At 41.4% G+C, this 15,049-nt stretch overlaps 1 protein-coding gene across 6 annotated transcripts in view; it reads left to right on the plus strand.

Moving 5' to 3' along the window:
- The first annotated feature begins 4,279 nt into the window (after positions 1–4,279).
- LOC118363679 (parathyroid hormone 2 receptor-like) overlaps positions 4,280–15,049 on the plus strand; it is a 28,008-nt gene continuing 17,238 nt past the window's right edge. Inside the window, exons 1-7 of one of the 6 annotated variants that reach the window (XM_035744792.2) lie at positions 4,280–4,391; positions 4,820–5,047; positions 5,847–5,946; positions 10,311–10,421; positions 11,213–11,334; positions 11,675–11,772; positions 14,274–14,457. In XM_035744792.2, the coding sequence (XP_035600685.2) occupies positions 4,958–5,047; positions 5,847–5,946; positions 10,311–10,421; positions 11,213–11,334; positions 11,675–11,772; positions 14,274–14,457 (705 nt within the window). In that variant the 5' untranslated portion in view covers positions 4,280–4,391; positions 4,820–4,957. Of the gene's footprint in view, positions 4,392–4,570; positions 4,691–4,765; positions 5,048–5,846; positions 5,947–10,310; positions 10,422–11,212; positions 11,335–11,674; positions 11,773–14,273; positions 14,458–15,049 lie in introns of those variants that run through there. The other 5 variants (XM_035744794.2, XM_035744798.2, XM_035744796.2 and 2 more) reach the window with 5 other exon arrangements.

A 15,049-nucleotide genomic window follows, 5' to 3' on the forward strand; every position in this document is an offset into this window, starting at 1 on the left:
AAACAAACCATCTCTGACAAGGACATGAGGGGAAACAGAGGATTAAATACACAACATGTAATGGAACCAGGTGTGTAGGAAGACAAGACAAACCAATGTAAAATGAAAAATGGATTAATGATGGCTAGAAGAACTGTGACGTCGACCGCCGAGCACCGCCCGAACAAGGAGAGGCATCGACTTCGGCAGAAGTCGTGACAGAAAGGGAGAGGTTAAAGATCTACAATATTTACGTGGAAAATTGAGGGACATCCTAGGTTTCAATGATAAATTGCTGTATCAGTCAAATGGCGTGTGATAAATTGTAATAAATACATAACTCAGAAGTCCATGATCTTTGCCAAAGTACTGAATGGTAATATGACATTTTTGTCGATTCTAGTGGAATATGTACCATTTTAAACTATATGCTTTGATAGAAATGTCATGGCTTACCAAGTTGAGCTCCCACACTTTGCACAGGCCACTGAATTAGTGGATGACTGTAAGTCGCTTTGGATAAAAGCGTCTGCTAAATGGCATATAATAATAATAATGATGAAAAGCTGGTTGATTTGACCTCTTATTACACAATTAGCAACAAGAGCCAAGCTTATGGACAAGTTAAATTGTCACGCCCTGACCATAGAGAGCCTTTTATTCTCTATGGTGGTTAGGTTGGGGTGTGACTAGGGTTGGTTATCTAGGTTATTGTAAGTCTATGTTGGCCTGGTATGGTTCCCAATCAGAGACAGCTGTTTATCGTTGTCTCTGATTGGGGATGGTCAGGGCGTTTATTGTTTTTGTGAGTTTCATTTCAATTAAACATGTGGAACTCTACGTACGCTGCGCTTTGGTCCGACGTTCATTATAACGATCGTGACAGAAGATCCCACCACAACAGGACCAAGCAGCGTGCCCGGGAAGAGAAGGTATCCTGGGCTTGGGAGGAGATAAAGGAGGAGAAGACATCCTGGACTTGGGAGGGAATTATGGCTGGAGACGAAAGCCTTCCGTGGAAGCAGACGCAAGCGGTGAGGGAAGGACAGCGACGACGCCAGGGTTCGCGGCCAAGACGCAAGGCCAAAAGACAGCCCAAAAACATTGTTTTGGGGGGAGGCACACGGGGTGTTCGGCGACGCTGAGGTGTGAGTCAGAGACCGAGGAGGAATATTGGGATAGATTAAGCGAGGAGTGGTTGGCGAAAGTTGAGGAGATTGATGAGAGAGAGCTGTTGGTTTGACTGGAGAGGCAAGACAGTCGCCCTGAGGAGCGTGTTAGCCATCCGATGCCACCTGTGCCAGCTCTCCGCACTCGCTTTGAGGAGAGTGTCAGTGTTCTGGTACAATGTGTGCCGGTTCTACGCACCGTGTCTCCAGTACGCATCCACAGCCCAGTGCGTCCTGTGCCAGCCCCCCGCACTTTCCATGCGAAGGTTGTCATCTGTCCAGGACACGTTGGGCCAGCTCTACGCTCCAGACCTCCAGCGCGCCCCCACGGCCCAGTACGTCCTGTGCCAGCTCCTCGCACTTGCCGTGCGAGCTAGGTCATCGAACCGGTACCATTGATGCCGGCTATACGCACCAGGTCTCCAGTACACCTCCACAGCCCAGTACGTCCTGTGCCGGCTCCATGCACTAGGCCTCCAGTGCGTCTTCACAGTCAGGTGCGTCCTGTGCCTGCTCCTCGCACTCGCCCTGAGGTGTGTGTCACCAGTCCGGTGCCACCTGTACTGGCCCCACGCACAAGGCTTCCGGCGATGGTTCCCAGTCCAGAGCTTCCGGCGAGTTTTCCTAGTCCAGAGCTTCCGGCGACTTTTCCTAGTCCAGAGCCTCCAGCGATGGTTCCCAGTCCAGAGCTTCCGGCGACGGTTCCCAGTCCAGTGCTTCCGGCGACGGTTCCCAGTCTGGAACCTCCTGAGATGGTCCACAATCCGGAACCTCCTGAGATGGTCCACTGTCCGGAACCTCCTGCGACGGTCCACTGTCCGGAACCTCCAGCTCCAGGGCAGGAGCCTTCCTCTGCGCCGAGGTCCAGTCCGAGCACGGTGTCCAGTCCTGCTCCATGGCAGGAGCCTTCCTCTGCGCCGATGCCCAGTCCGAGCATGGCGTCCAGTCCAGCTCCATGGCAGGTGTCCTTCTCTGCGCCGATGCCCAGTCCAGGCATGGCGTCCAGTCCCGCTCCATGGCAGGAGCCTTCCTCTGCGCCGGTGCCCAGTCCAGGTACGGTGGTCAACTCAGCTCCATGGCCAGAGCCTTCTTTGGAGCCGGTGCCCAGTCCGGGTGCGGTGTACAACCCAGCTCCATGGCCGGGGCCCTCCTCTACACTGATACCCAGTCCTGGCACGGCGTTCTACCCGGCTCCATATCCACGAGCAGAGTGGGTACTTCGCCTTGCACCAGAGTCGCCCCCGACGTTAGATGCCCACCTGGACCCTCCCCTATTGAGTCAGGTTTTGCGGCCGGAGTCCGCACCTTTGGGGGGGGGGGGTACTGTCACGTCCTGACCATAGAGAGCCTTTTATTCTCTATGGTGTTTATGTCGGGGTGTGACTAGGGTGGATTATCTAGGTTATTGTAAGTCTATGTTGGCCTGGTATGGTTTCCAATCAGAGACAGCTGTTTATCGTTGTCTCTGATTGGCGATCATATTTAGGCAGCCATTTCCCCCACTGTGTTTTGTGGGATCTTGTTTGTGTGTAGTGGCCTGTGATCACTCCATGACTTCACGTTTTCGTTTTCTTCTCTGTATTGTTTTTGTGAGTTTCATTTCAATTAAACATATGGAACTCTACGTACGCTGCGCCGTTGGTCCGAAATTCATTATAACGATCGTGACACAAATACCATCTTGGGGATGTAATAGAATTGTACAACAGTTCAAATTACTCATAGTGTTTTCCCCAGATATGAAAAGTTGTTTGTTCTGTACTGTTGTTTGTTCTGTACTGTATTTTGTCTACATGATTGCTGTGCTGTGTGTAAGATTGACAATAAAACAGTGAACTCCATTTGGTCATTATCTGTTCTTAATATGTGAAGAGATGAAAAGGATAGGATGCTTGAAAGAAGAAATTCTGACTTCGACAAAGCAGTTTTGCACTTGTCAGTGTTGATCAAACAGCTTTATAATTCTGGGAATTCTAGATTCAAGCATTAAGTTACTCAGAACCAGTAATAAAATCCTAGTAACAAGTTATTAAGATAATTAAGGACAAAAAAGCTTGAAACAAGTGAAATGCTCTAACGTAAAAACTGACTGGTAAAAAACACATATTTTCCTGGCATCACTCAGCTGGGAACCCCACCTCCTCCCTGTAGGCTCTCATTGTTGTTGGTAATCAGGATACCACTGTTGTGTCATCAGCAAACTTAATGACTGAGTTAGAAACGGCCGGGGCCAGGCAGTCATGGGGGAGTAGGCAGTACCAAAGGGGCTGAGCACGCACCCTTGTGGGGCCCCCGTTTTGAGGATCAGCATGGCGGGGGTGTTGTTGTCTACCTTTAACACTTGGGGTCGGCCCATCAGGAAGTCCAGGACCCAGTTGCACAGGGAGGGGTTCAGACCCAGGGCCCTGAGCTGAGTGATGAGCTCGGAGGGCACTATGGTATTGAAGACTGAGCTGTAGTCAATGAACAGCATTCGTACATAGGAATTTATTTTGTCCAGCTGGGATAGGGCAGTGTTTAGTGCAATGGCGACTGCGTCATTCGTGGATCTGTCGGGTGATCAGCGAATTGTAGTAGGTCTAGTGTGTCGGGTAAAGTCTTGGGTGCTCATGGGTCTTTTTTTGACATGGAATGACCTCGACAGAGATATGGATGCAAGGACTGACCATCCATGAGATCAAAATTATAGTTAAAACCATGTTTTGAAACTATACCGTGTTTAATACATTATTTACAAAACAAAATGTAAAACAAGCTTACAATTTGGGTTCTGATGGGGTAAAACCGTTGATCTAAACTCATGAGGCATTTGTATGTTATATTTGTCAAGAATCAATGGCTTTATCATGAATTTTAAATTAAAAAAAGTGATGCACTTTCAATCACAGACTGTAGCTTCAAGATTTCTGAACGCTGTAACCTGTTCACACAGAACATTTGACAGAATCTGACAAACTCTGAGTCTTACCAAGATTCTACATGGACATTATTGTTTGCAAACAATTTGTTCTCAAAAAAACATTAATTTTTAATTTGTGTCATTTAGTTTTTAAGACACTCATGACTTTCCCAAAATGCATTTATTTACATTTTATGTAAATTCGTTTTTAAGACACTCATGACCGAACACACACACACTGAATCCTGCAGACCGCTGCCGACATCTCTTCCCACATCGCAAGATACCAGCACCACAGATAGATAGCACCACTACTCACGCTCAGCCGAGACATGCAGTTATAGGTAGGTTGGCTAGGCTACAGTATAGATGAATAGTTATTTGGGTTGTCAGGTGTCAGCAGCAAACTCGATTTTACCCGTCTAGCCTATGGATAATTATGGTTGGAATTTTCTTGCGACTTTTTGACCGTAATGAATATTCATTCGTGTTTAACAAATATATTTTTAATGTTTAATGGTAGTTAACGTTCGTGGCCCCTAGACGAGACAACATGCCCAAACTGTCTCTGTAAAGATAAAAAAAAACTACAACAGGACACAAGTAGCCTGAATGGCCAGTCATATAGCCGATATATTTTAAGGTACACAAGTGATCAGTAAACTTTTTGAACAAGTTTGTGGTACATCCTTATTTCAGACGGAAGACATAAAAACTCTGACCAATGCTACGCTATTTCTGCGCCCTTTCCCCTGAAATCCTCTTTCAACAGACTTCCAAGAGCGGTGGATGGAAATACAGAGAGTGGGATAGGCTACCTACAGTCAGACTAGCACGAGTTTGACACAACACCTGAACTACTGCGTGCTTCAAAAACACAGCTGATTTTTGAGTTTATCGAAACCTTTGTATGCAACGTTGTCCACCAATTATCTTCAAAATGAACTTTGCGAAGTTTATTTTATGCTGGAATGCAGTTTACCTACACGTTTACGCACAGGTAAGTAGGCTAGCCAATCGAGTGATATTGTTTATGCATTTTTTGTAGAGGAATTAATCCATAGGGTTTACCCCTGTTTTGTTACAGGAGCCTACACTGTTCATGTAATAAACCATACACATACGGAATTTGCATGACCATTTTACATAGGCTACCAGCAATATGATGCTAGATGATATACACGAGTGCACAAAACATTAGGAACACCTTCTCCACGACAGACTGACCAGGTGAATCAAGGTGAAAGCTATGATCCCTTATTGATGTCAAATATTTTCATTTACAAAGTGGTGGCCATCATCCAATTTTTTTTCCCCACATTATGTTTCTTCCTTTGGTGCTATTTCATATGGAAATGTAATCGGTTATGTATTGTTATTCAGCCATGCCTGCTTCCATACTCAGTCAGTGTTTGCATATACATTGTTGACTGGTACTCAACATCCACTGTCTCCTTGAATGCATTTAAATGAGGCAGAAGTATGAGCACAGTTCATCAGCATGTGTGTATGTGGCGATTGCTTACTGTGATGTATGTGACTTGTTTTTAATTTATGAAGTATGTATGTCACTGTAATTATGACATTAGATTTTTATCAAAGTTTTTAATATCAAAGCCACTTTACCATTTCTGCTCTTGTCATCTATAAGATCCAAATGATCTCTGGGGTGAAGATTCCCCTAGGTACATATATAGGATCAGCTTCCCCTCTCCAATACTAACCTTAACCATTAGTGGGGGAAATTATTATCATCTAAGGGGCAACTTTTTGAATCAATGCTGCAATCTACTCTGTAGGTTCATCCAGAGGTCGGCATCACAGCACTGGAGCAGATGTACCTACTGTATGATGTCAAAGTAGAGTGTCATCAGAACATCTCTACACACAACCCTGCAGGTGGGCAAACACTGACTTGCGTACATAATTTTACTCTTTGGGCAGCATAGGAAATGTACCAACTTTTTTGTATGTGTTTCTGTAATTGATACCCACTAAGCAGATGATTGGTCTACCTAGCTTTACCAGAGCCCCATTGGCCAGCGTGTTTCCAGGTGGATCCAGACAGATCTTTATGGCAGAGCCACCCACCATACTTCATCCTTTCTCGAGAGACCAAATCCCATAACTTTACCTGTTATTGCCTCCTGCGTATTGGAAAAGGGGTTGTGTTTTGAGACTCTAGCCTGCTCCACGTCTGCCCACATTCTCCCAGGCTTCACTCAGTCAGAGATTGGAGTTGGTAAAAGAGACTGGATATGGTGCTGCTGCATGTACACTTTGACACACTGAACTCCTTGCATTTCTCACATTGTCAGTCAATGTTCAACATGAGATTTACTGAATTGAGTAATGCTTTCAGCAAAAAAATTCTGTTCTGATATTTATCCACCCCCAAATGTTTAATTGGGGGCTCTTGAGACAACTTTTGATACAGCATGGATGAAAACTACAACTACAGAAGTGGTCTTAGGGAGGGGGGAAAAGAACTGGGATGATGGCCACCACTTAGTAAACAAAAACATTTCTAAAAATTCATCTTAGTTTTCCCGTATAGGCACTCTTGACGAACGGAGGGAGGAACTTCTTGAAAAGCCTTTATTTACTTGGAATACCACTGCAATTTGATAAAGATGATCAGAGGAATTTTACTCGCTACACGCTTCAGCACTCGGCTGTCCCGTTCTGTGAGCTTGTGTGGCCTACCACTTCGTGGCTGAGCTATTGTTGCTCATAGACATTTCCACTTCACAATAAGAGCACTTACAGTTGACCCGGGCAGCTGAAATAGCCGAATCCATTAATGTTTACAAACGTATGTAAACATTCTGTCTTTTGTGCTTATTCTTTTACCAGTGTTTGGTTCTTATTTTTCAGAGTAAATAACACATGGACACTAGAGAAGCTAACAAAAGTTTAATTATGTCCAAAGGTTCTGTACAGCTGTAATCCCAACAACCCAACATTTCTCACATCAGATATATATATATATATATATCCCACTTAAGACACTCCTTCTCTTCAATCATTTCATATTATGGTTCTACAGGAAAAGAGTAACAGGATATTAAAACCTTATTACTCACTTCAGGTGCATCTGACCTCACCTCCTGACCTCAACCCCTCCTTCACCTAATCCACAAATGTCCATCTGTCTTTCCTGTATCAATTCAGTGCTCTCCTCCCGTACCCCAACACATTCCAACGCCATCTGGCTTTCTACATAGAACCATTAACTTCAGACATAAAACCCAGTCTCATTCACTCCTAATATTCTATGCTTCTTCTCTATCATTTATTTAATATCTCAATGTTCAAAATTTCGAATCCAACACCAGGTACTGCTGGAATGTTTACCAATGTCATGCATCTTTTTGTAGGAAATTACACTGGTCTCTGAAAACATTTAAGGTATTTAAAAAGTATAAATAGTGCTCACTTTAGATTAGGGACTGAAAAATGACTTTACTAATCACAATTTTTTATAAATGCCATAAATGGTTATGGACCCTTAATAAAATAGTGTTACCAAAATGACATCAATGAAACAACTTATTGGCTAAATGATATGCTGCCTTTCATTAGAGTAAAATAAATAAATATTTACAAAATTGTATAACACCACTTCCCCTCAATCAGTGGTGTATTTTTCTATTGTATTTGGTTTTTCCAGATAACTTAATCCAGATCTAAATGATCTTGCGGTCCCCTATAAGATTGCGTTCTCTTTTCAATTTTAAATGACGGGGCATTCTGTGATTTGTTCACCCATTTGGGCCTTTAAATTGATGATATATAGCAATTATATAGCTCTGTTTTATTCTGAGATTGTCCCTTTAAAGGCAATGGTCCAATTCTAACCATTATTGGCCACCGTATTACTGCCAGGTGTTCTCTCGTTAAACCATCAATACGAGCTAAGATCACCCACACACCTCAGTTGCAACCATTATTAGCCATCATATTACCACTCCCGCGGTGTTAACAAGGTCGCTGTTATCTTCAAAGATGGTAATTGAGCAACCTAAGTGTAACGGTTCTCTTGGTGTGAAGGAGAGTCGGACCAAAATGCAGCGTGTAGATTGCGATCCATGTTTTAATAAACAAACGTAACACAAATCTAAATACAAACACTACAATAAACGTAACGAAAACAGCCTATACTTGTGTACACTAACACATAGACAGGAACAAGGACACTAAGGACAATCACCCACGACAAACTCAAAGAATGGCTGCCTAAATATGGTTCCCAATCAGAGACAACGATAAACACCTGCCTCTGATTGAGAACCACTCCAGACAGCCATAGACTTTGCTAGATCATCCCAATTACATTTAACATAACATTTAAGTCATTTAGCAGACGCTCTTATCCAGAGCGACTTACAAATTGGTGCATTCACCTTATGACATCCAGTGGAACAGTCACTTTACAATAGTGCATCTAAATCTTAAAAGGGGGGTGAGAAGGATTACTTATCCTATCCTAGGTATTCCTTAAAGAGGTGGGGTTTCAGGTGTCTCCGGAAGGTGGTGATTGACTCAATATATACACACCACATACAAAAACCCATGCCACACCATGGCCTGACCCAATACATGAAGATAAACACAAAATACTTAGACCAGGGCGTGACACTAAGGATGGCTGTATCTACAGTATTTGAGAATCATTCTATACATCTGAAATAAAGTATTTTCTCATTTACCACGACAAATCTACAGTGGCATTTTTCCAGATACATTGTATGTATTAAACTCATGTTGGTGTACATGAGTATAAAACATTTATATTTGTTTCTAATTTATGTAATCCGTTCATTTGAACTTGGTTTAATACAGTAGGGTTATGGACATTTTAAGAGAGAAAAGTACAATATTCCTGAACATTGTCCATGTTTAAAAATTTAATTTAAATCAAGCCTATCATGATTGTTAATATTTATTTTAATCAAAAGGCGTTGTATTCTAATAAAATTAATTAAAATTGCACATTATTATAATTGTTGACATGAAACAGTTGTATGATATAGACTTCATTATTACAATAAGTATTTTACATTCATTCGGCTACAAGCGGTTACAAGCGGAGGTTTAAATAGACATTGTGGAAGAAATATTTTTTTCTCCTTGGAGCCGAGTTTTAGTATGTACATCCTTCTTGAATGTGTTTCATTGATGACATTGATGTGGACTGAGTGCACGCTGCTGGGTATTTGCCATTGAGTGGATCAATATCTAGTGTCGTTCTGTCCCTGAACAGGCACTTAATCCATTGTTCCTAGGCAGTCATTGAAAATAAGAATTTGTTCTTAACTAACTTGCCTAGTTAGTAAAGGTTAAAAAACAAAAACAAATTGACCGTCATCTTGAACTTCTTCCAACAGTTGTTGCCTTCTCACCAAGCTGCTTGCCTATTGTCCTGTAGCCCATCCCAGCCTTGTGCAGGTCTACAATTTACCCCTGATGTCCTTACACAGCTCTCTGGTCTTGGTCATTGTGGAGAGGTTGGAGTCTGTTTGATTGAGTGTGTGGACAGGGGACTTTTATACAGGTAACGAGTTCAAACAGGTGCAGGTAATGAGTGGAGAAAAGGAGGCCTTCTTAAAGAAAAACTAACAGGTCTTTGAGAGCCGGAATTCTTACTGGTTGGTAGGTGATCAAATACTTATGTCATGCAATAAAGTGCCAATTAATTACTTAAAATCATACAATGTGATTTTCTGGATTTTTGTTTTAGATTCCGTCTCTCACAGTTGAAGTGTACCTATGATAAAAATTACAGACCTCTACATGCTTTGTAAGTAGGAAAACCTGCAAAATCGGCAGTGTATCAAATACTTGTTCTCCCCACTGTATATATTGGTTTTATAAAAACATTGTTTTTACTTTTCTTTTCACCTCCACGGCTCTGAAGTCCAGACAAGTGCTTTCTGATTGCTCATTGGACCATATGTGAAAGTTAAAACTACAGTTTAAATAAGTCCATTCACCACGAATTGGCCCATAAGCAGGCAATTAAGTCACTAAGTTGAGAGCCTGTGAGAAGGTCTATGAGAGGGGTTTGTTCATGCAGGAACAGTCATGTACAGTATAGGTTTTTACATAATAGTGCAAGTTAACAGGAAGGTTAATCCAATGTCATAATATGCCGTCCATATATTGATATCAAATGCAAATAAACCAATATCATATAAAATTATCAGTATTGATGCCCACCACTAACATTACCTTATTCTCTTTTCCCACTACGTGTCCAGATGATCTTTGTCCCCCTGGCTGGGATGGTCTTATCTGTTGGCCCCAGGGATCCACCGGAGCGTTAACCAAGGTCCCCTGCCCCAGCTACATCTACGACTTCAACCATCAAGGTATTGGGGTATAGATAGGCAACACACTTGCTATACTCATGGAGACAGATTTACTAAGCGTTTGCGCTAGGTGCAAAAGTTAGCCTTTTTTTTGTTGAAAGAAGTTTTTGTTTACACTTTACCTTAAAGCTAGAATATTTAGTTGCTATATCAATTTTTGGACGTTAATGGTAGACACCCATTGATTCTTGAAGAATATACACTGAGTATACAAAGCATTAGGAACACCTCCCTCTTTCCATGATCAGGTGAATCCAGGGGAAAGCTATGATCCCTTATTGATGTAACTTGTTAAATCCACTTCAGTCAGTGTAGATGAAGGGCAGGAGACCGGTTAAAGAAGGATTTTTAAGCCTTGAGACAATTGAGACCTGGATTGTGTATGTGTGCCATTCAGAGGGTGAACGGGCAAGCCAAAAATTGTAAGTGCCTTTGAACGGGGTATGGTAGTAGGTGCCAGGCGCACCGGTTTGTGTCAAGAACTGCAACGCTGCTAGGTTATTTACGCTCAACAGTTTCCCGTGTGTGTCAAAAATAGTCCACCACTCAACCACTTTGTTTGTGTTTTCCACCACAAACAAAACACCAAATTATATAATTTATTTTTGAAGAATGGTGTCGCGTCCCTCCAATAGAGTTCCAGGCACTTGTAGAATCCATTCCAAGTTTGCTTGGAAGCTGTTCTGGCTCGGGTTTGCCCAACGCCCTATTAAGACGCTTTAAGTTACTGTTTCCTTTGTTTTGGCGGTTACCTGTATGTTGCAATGTAAATGACCAGACCGTGTGTCCAGGTCATGCATACAGGGAGTGTGACGTCAACGGTTCCTGGGTTTCTGTGGAGGGGTTGAACCGAACGTGGTCCAATTATTCCGACTGCTTGAAATTCCTTTTACCTGGTCAAGAGGAGGAAAAGGTAATCCCAATCGCCACTTCAGTCACACCAAAAATGCCAATTAACATTGTTGTGGTTGCAGACTTGACAGATGACAATACTTGAGTTGCTCTGACTCGCGCTAACAGCGTAGCTACACTGGGGCGTTGGGAAAACGGTAGGTTTTAAGCTTCTATGCTAGACGCCTAACGTTTTGCCGGTGTAAACAGTGTAGTTTGTCAGATACACTGCATGGTCGGAACTAGAAGCACAAGCATTTTGCTACACTCGCATTAACATCTGCTAACCATGTGTATGTGAAAAATAAAATTGGATTTGCTTTTGTTTTGAGCAGGCCTGTAAGATATCAATTTGTCTCTAGCAGGACTTCTTTGACCGGCTGTACGTCATGTACACCATTGGATATGCACTGTCCTTCATCTCTCTTCTAGGGGCCATTGTCATCATAGGCTACTTCAGGTAAGACTGCCTTGTGTCCCAACAATTGGTCCTTTCTCCAGAAGTTTACAAATAGTTTTTATTTTTTATTCTTATACCAGTCATTTAGTTTCAGCCATAGACCATTGCAGAACAGACATGTTCCCTAGTATCAGTGTTCCCTTCAATGACACGTTTTTGGTGCTCTATCCACCTGTGTAAATGCCACTGAGGTCATACAGCAGTAGGCCTCATCTGTTCATCACCATTTTCCAAAAACAGCAAACAAGTAAAGATAAATATCCTGCCCAATCATCTAGACTCGTCTCCAAATTCTCTGGGAAATGCCATCTCAAAGATGAAAAAAAATGCATTACCTGAAGACCAACTGGGTACAGCATGCCATTTTAATGTGGATATTTGGCAACTTTCAACCATTTAAAAGCACAACAAAATTGAATTGGTGGATATTTGGCAACTTTCAACCATTTAAAAGCACAACAAAATTGAATTGGGAATACAATGTCATATTTTATATTTATACAACAACTTAATGTGTTATTACTGTGCTTCATGGAACAAATTGCAAAAGTCACTGAAGCTGGAGACATGTCTCCCTCTCTAACTTTAAGCATCAGCTGTCAGAGCAGCTTACTGTACCTGCACACAGCCAATCTGTAAATGGCACACCCAACTACCTCATCCCCACATTGTTATTTATCTTCTTGCTCTTTTGCACCCCAGTATCTCAACTTGCACATCATCATCTGCACATCTCTCACCCCAGTGTTAATGCTAAATTGTAATTATTTCGCCTCTTTGGCCTATTTATTGCCTTACCTCCCTAATCTTCTACATTTGCACACACTGTACATAGATTTTTCTATTGTGTTATTGACTTTACGTTTGTTTGTGTAACTCTGTGTTGTTGTTTTTGTCGCACTGCTTTGCTTTATCTTGGCCAGGTCGCAGTTGTAAATGAGAACTTCTTCTCAACTGGCCTACCTGGTGAAATAAAAATAAACATTAAAATTACATTAAAAGTACATAGTGCAAGTGATCAATGCTGTTCAAGATTCTCCACAGGTTATTATAGAAATTGTAAAGATCTGCACAGACCTGCGACCTTTGCATGCGATCTTGAACATGCACACTTTCTTTGATTACATAAGAAGACATTTATAGTTACAGTAGGCTAACCTCAACATTTGGTCATGGATGTGTGACTCATTTTAAGTTTGAATTAACCCTGTTACATTAGTTTGTAACAGCCTTAACTTTAGGCTGTTTGCTGTATTACAAAATGATTATTGAATTGTGTTTGGTTGACAACTCAGCCAAATGTCAACATTTTAAAGGATATCTAATTCTTGGATAGTTTCATCTGAGCCACTGGCTTAATCCTATTCTTAACTTTTTTGGGGGTTTAGTTGGAGATGTGAATCCAACATATAATTTGTTAACTTATCGAAAAGTTAACAGGCTATTTACTGTATTGTGTTTGGTTGTCAACACAACCACATACAGTGGGGCAAAAAAGTATTTAGTCAGCCACCAATTGTGCAAGTTCTCCCACTTAAAAAGATGAGGCCTGTAATTTATCATAGGTACACTTCAACTATGACAGACAAAATGAGGAGAGAAAAAATCCAGAAAATCACATTGTAGGATTTTTAATGAATTTATTTGCAAATTATAGTGGAAAATAAGTATTTGGTCAATAACAAAAGTTTCTCGTTTCTCGCTTTTCATTATGAGTTGTCAATATTTATATTATTTCACCTTTATTTAACCAGGTAGGCAAGTTGAGAACAAGTTCTCATTTACAATTGCAACCTGGCAAATATCATGAATGCAATTAGAAAAGGAAGTATTACTCTCAAGCATCTTCTCTCAGTATTTCCTGAGTGGCTCAGCGGTCTAAGGCACTGCATTTCAGTGCTAGAGGCGTCACTACAGACACCCTGGTTTGAATCTAGGCTGTATTACAACCGGCTGTGTTGGGAGTCCCATAGGGCAGTGCACAATTGTCCCAGCGTTGTCCGTCATTGTAAATAAGAATTTGTTCTTAACTAGTTAAATAAAGTTTCAATTAAACACAGTACACTGTAAACCTAACTCAAATCGTCTGAGGAAACTGATTGTGGGGAACCATTTTGATTTTAAAAACTGTGGAATTTAGTGTATTTTACTCAATTCAGGTTATTTTATTCAATTCAGGTTACTCAATGCAGTTTGGCTTTATAATGTATATGTATTAAAAGTACATTTCCAAATTCCTCTCAACACAATAAACTAGGTTTAAATGCCAAAAATGTAGATGCCTAGAATTTCTCGGTTTCTCCCTAGGTTTCTTCCTTCGAGGTAGTTTTTCTTAGCCACTGTCCTTTTGCTACTGCTTTGCTTGCTCTTTGGGGTTTAGGCTGGGTAAAGCACTTTGTGTCAACTACTGATGTAAAGGGGTTTTATAAAATGTATTTCATTGATTGATTATATTGATTGTTGAGCCTTGAGTGTTTTACCTCGGTCTGCCTGCCATGCAGACGCCTCCACTGCACTAGGAACTACATCCACATGCACATGTTCATGTCCTTTATGCTGCGTGCCGTCAGCATCTTTGTCAAAGACAAGGTGGTCCACACCAATGGAGGTCTGCAGGAATTTGACACAGCGCTCATGGACAACTACAAGACCATCTCTGCTAAGCCTCTTGACAAATCCCAGTTTGTGAGTACAGTAATGTTCTTCCCTTCAACTGCAAGGTCAGTTTGTTTGTTGTATGAAATGCACTTAAAAGCTTGCTCTCAAGTGTCAGCAGCACAACATGGGGGGGGGGTTGATAAATACACATAGAATACAAGACATCGAAAATCTAAATCACATAAAATGTTATTGATCGCATACACATATTTAGCCAGATGTTATTGTGGGTGTAGCGAAATGCTTGTGTTCCTAGCTCTAATAGTGTAGTAATATCTAACAATACACACACATTTAAGAGTAAAAGAACGGAATTAAGAAATATAGAAATATTAGGGTGATCAATGAGTCCAGAGTATAAATATACAGTGCCTTTGGCAGGTATACACCTTGACCATTTCCACATTTGGTTACGTTACAGCCTTATTCTAAAATATATATATTTTTTAAATGCATCAGCAATTTGCACACAATATACATTTTTGCACATTTTTATACAAAATAAAAACTGAAATATCACATTTACATAAGTATTCAGACCCTTTGATATGAGACTTGAAATTGAGCTCAGGTGCATCCATTGATCATCCTTAAGATGTTTCTACAACTTGATTGGAGT

This window comes from Oncorhynchus keta, chromosome 30 (assembly GCF_023373465.1).
Source record: "Oncorhynchus keta strain PuntledgeMale-10-30-2019 chromosome 30, Oket_V2, whole genome shotgun sequence".
In the NCBI taxonomy this organism is placed as follows: Eukaryota; Metazoa; Chordata; class Actinopteri; order Salmoniformes; family Salmonidae; genus Oncorhynchus; species Oncorhynchus keta.